We start from the raw sequence: 3497 nt of genomic DNA on the forward strand, positions 1-3497 counted from the left end.
CAGGCTGGCCCTCAACTGGCCCCCTGTTACCTACTTAGGGCCCTACACCTGGAAACGGAAATGGCGTTTATTAGACAGACAGCAGCCTGAGCAAAGGACACACAATCCCGCCACCTGGTGGCCGTAAGTGAGCACTGCAGTTTTTACAGCGTGCGTTAGCATTAGCCTCACTAAACACACTGGTGTAGAACCAAAGAAGAGAGTGAGGTTCTCCTGCTGACACAACGGAGCACGCCCCCCATAGTTTGGGTTCCTAACCAGCCGTAATTCAAGAGTAAAGACAGAACACGGACAAGCGTCTGGAGCACTCTAGAACCACAGATATTACGTCACGTTCTCATGTTCCACTGCGAAACCGCTCCACTCCGCAGACCCCAAACTGCTGTGGTATCTACGGGTCTCTTAATGATGCCAAGAAGCTTGCCATCAGCAGCCGGAGTCAGATAGAGCACAACCGGCCTGGCCCTCTCAGGGGGGCGTTGATGGCACCTCCTCCCTGATGCTGATGCTGGAGCTGGGAAGCTGGGCCGGTGGAGAAGAGGCAGTGGATGTTAACATGTCGGAGGAAAGGTGCGTTAGTCTTGGGGGCAGCAGATGAGGTGAAATTAGAAATACATTTATTAAATAAATCAAAATTATTAAAAAAGTTCATAAAGGCCACCAGAGGGAGCTCTGCTAGAACACAGCGGTAAAAACAAAGGAATAATACACTCCATTAAAACTCGCCGGGATCAGCCCTAGTTTTGTTGAAGCGCTGACAAGTATTATATAAATTATATAAATAGAAATTAGCTGTAAACCAAAAGATTCGATTATCGTATCACAGCACATTCATAACGTTAATTTAACGCAAAAAATTTCACATTTACTGAAGAAACGGGAGCAAGCAAGCTGACTGAACGTGAGGTTTATTGATGTGGGACAACATTATACACACTATAATATCCAAACACTCCGTTTTTAAAAATAAAAGCCTTATAAAAGAGTAAATTAATATAATAAAATTAGAAATAATCTCAAACTCAAACCATAAACCTGCTGAAACGACGTGGAGAAAACTGGGATTTTTCAGAGGGATCCAGGTTCTAATCCCAACACGGTGGTTCAGTGGCGAATCTACTCAGAAGGGCGTCCAATCAAATGCCAGAACCGAGCAACGCTGCTGAACAGGGGATGCTTTTTAAAATGGACCTTCATCTCCATCAGTGTGTCCCAATGCTAACAGAACAGACCTGGACAAGACCAGGAGGTCCGAGCGTCTCGGTGAGGAGCCGCCCTGTTCAACAGCTCGAGCTTCAAGCTGTACTTTTAGTCCTATAGAGAGATTCACCACCAGAACGACCATGAGAAGATCAATAACCCACGAAAAACAACAAAACAAACATGTAAACATCACATGTCGTCTGAAACGCTATTGGCCGGCCCGCATCGTGAAGTCTCTGTCTCCTCCTCGACCAATCCGGGACTGGTCCGTAAGCGAACGAATGCAGCCGCCCACGCTAGAACACCCTGTCGAACTCCGGCTGGCTTGTGGTGGCCGGATTCCTGTTCTGGTTGGCCGGCTGCTGGGGCATGTGACCCCGTCGCCTGGGCGGGGCCAGGTACTCGAACATGGAGGTGTTGTGGGTGGACAGCATGTTCTTGAGGTCCGAGGGCATGGGGTCGGACCAGAAGAAGTCGTGGTTGAGGGCGTCGTCGCTGTCGATCCTCTGAGCCGGGTCCAGCACCAGAAGCTTGTCTATGAGGTCCAGAGCGTACGGGTCTTTAACGTAGGCCTTCAGCCGGTCCTTCACCTTCCGCTTCTGACCCTTCGGCAGCTCCATCTTCTGATAGAGCTCGTACTTCTTGTCCACGCCCGGCCACACCTGAGAGAGACAGCGAGGGTCAGAGAGGCTCACAACAAGGCAGCCAATCAGAGTGCAGGTCATTTACATATATCAGTCTGGATGTGAGACCAGTTTCAAGCCAGAACTGACCATCAAGGAAGGTCTCATGTCAGAGGTCTAGGGACCCCACAGTAGAGCCCATCGTACCGTGCTGACGAGACCCAGAGTGGGTTCAAAGATGCATCCTGTAACTGCTAGCATGCTAACTGCTAAGCTGCAGTAGAGGTGAAGGGGGGGTACCTCTGCAGTGATGGAGCCACACAGCTGGCTGATTAGTGTTAGCTGGTGCTGCTCAGTGTTGCCTTGCATGATGGGGCTCCTGGTCCACATCTCAGCCATGATGCACCCAGCGCCCCACAGATCAATAGGAGGGCCATAATCTCTCTCTCCTACACACACACACACACACACACACACACACACACGGTTTAACAGTAGTTACTCCACAGCTGAACAATAAGCCTTCAGTTCCTTCAGCCACGGGTTCTCCTGTGGCTCTCCTCACCCAGCAGAAGCTCTGGGGGTCTGTACCACAGGGTGACCACTCTGTTGGTGTATCGGTTCCCCTGGCTGTTCTTCGCCAGACTGAAGGCCCGAGCTAGCCCGAAATCAGCCAGCTTCAGGATGCCGTCCCTCGTGATCAGAACGTTGGCCGCCTTCATGTCTCGGTGTAGGATCTGACGGGAAGAACCAGCAAAACCACGGTTAGAACCGACCGAGCCTAGAACGTCTGAAGCCCCAGAGCCTTGGGATCAGACTGACCTTGTTCCTGTGGATGTAGTAGAGGCCGTTCAGCAGCATCTGCATGACCTTCTTGATCTCGGAGAGCGTGAACTTCACGTTGGCGTTGCTGAGCAAGCCGGCCAGGTCGTGCTCGCAGAAGTCGAACACGAGGTAGATGCTGCCCTTATAGCGGTTAAACTGTGTGGCTGCGGGACAGAGAGGAGACTCAAACCAACAGTCCAACAGGTGCAGACTACAGACCACACACAGCCTAACAGCATCTCGCCGAACTGCTGCTGACCCCAGAGCGCTCACAAGCCCACCCACCTTTAGTTCTGCAGATCTCGATGAGGTTCACCACGTTCTCGTGCTTCAACAGCTGCAGGATTTTGATCTCCCTCAGAGCCGTGATGGGAAACTGCAGGAGAGGAGAGGAGAGGAGAGGAGAGGAGATGCCATCAATACCATAATTATTAAAGCAGTAAGCGTTCACCTACAGCTCAGCTATGAGGACCTACCCCTTCTTTCTCGTTCTCCATCAGCACCTTCTTCAGGGCCACCTTCTTGCCAGTCTGTCGGTGTTTGGCTTTGAACACCTCCCTGCAAAGAAGCCCGAGGAAGAGAACAGAGAGACCTTCAGACCAACCAGCCAGCCAGCCAGCCACACACACACAACCAACCAGCCAGCCAGCCACACACACAACCAACCAACCAGCCAGCCAGCCAGCCACACACACACACAACCAACCAGCCAGCCAGCCACACACACACACAACCAACCAACCAGCCAGCCAGCCAGCCAGCCACACACACAACCAACCAGCCAGTCAGCCAGCCAGCCAGCCACACACACAACCAACCAGCCAGTCAGCCAGCCAGCCAGCCCCA

At 52.0% G+C, this 3497-nt stretch overlaps 1 protein-coding gene across 1 annotated transcript in view; it reads right to left on the minus strand.

The window, feature by feature from the left end:
• Positions 1-892: 892 nt before the first annotated feature.
• The window catches only part of LOC140539351 (cyclin-dependent kinase 9), a 4996-nt gene continuing 2391 nt past the window's right edge, over positions 893-3497 (minus strand). The window contains exons 3-8 of the mRNA XM_072662049.1: positions 3128-3209; positions 2937-3027; positions 2649-2815; positions 2392-2563; positions 2127-2275; positions 893-1865 (exon numbers count right to left, since the gene is read on the minus strand). Coding sequence (XP_072518150.1) covers positions 1500-1865; positions 2127-2275; positions 2392-2563; positions 2649-2815; positions 2937-3027; positions 3128-3209 — 1027 coding nt within the window. The 3' untranslated portion in view covers positions 893-1499. The remainder of the gene's footprint in view (positions 1866-2126; positions 2276-2391; positions 2564-2648; positions 2816-2936; positions 3028-3127; positions 3210-3497) is intronic.

The sequence above is a fragment of the Salminus brasiliensis genome, chromosome 18, assembly GCF_030463535.1.
Source record: "Salminus brasiliensis chromosome 18, fSalBra1.hap2, whole genome shotgun sequence".
Lineage (NCBI taxonomy): Eukaryota > Metazoa > Chordata > Actinopteri > Characiformes > Bryconidae > Salminus > Salminus brasiliensis.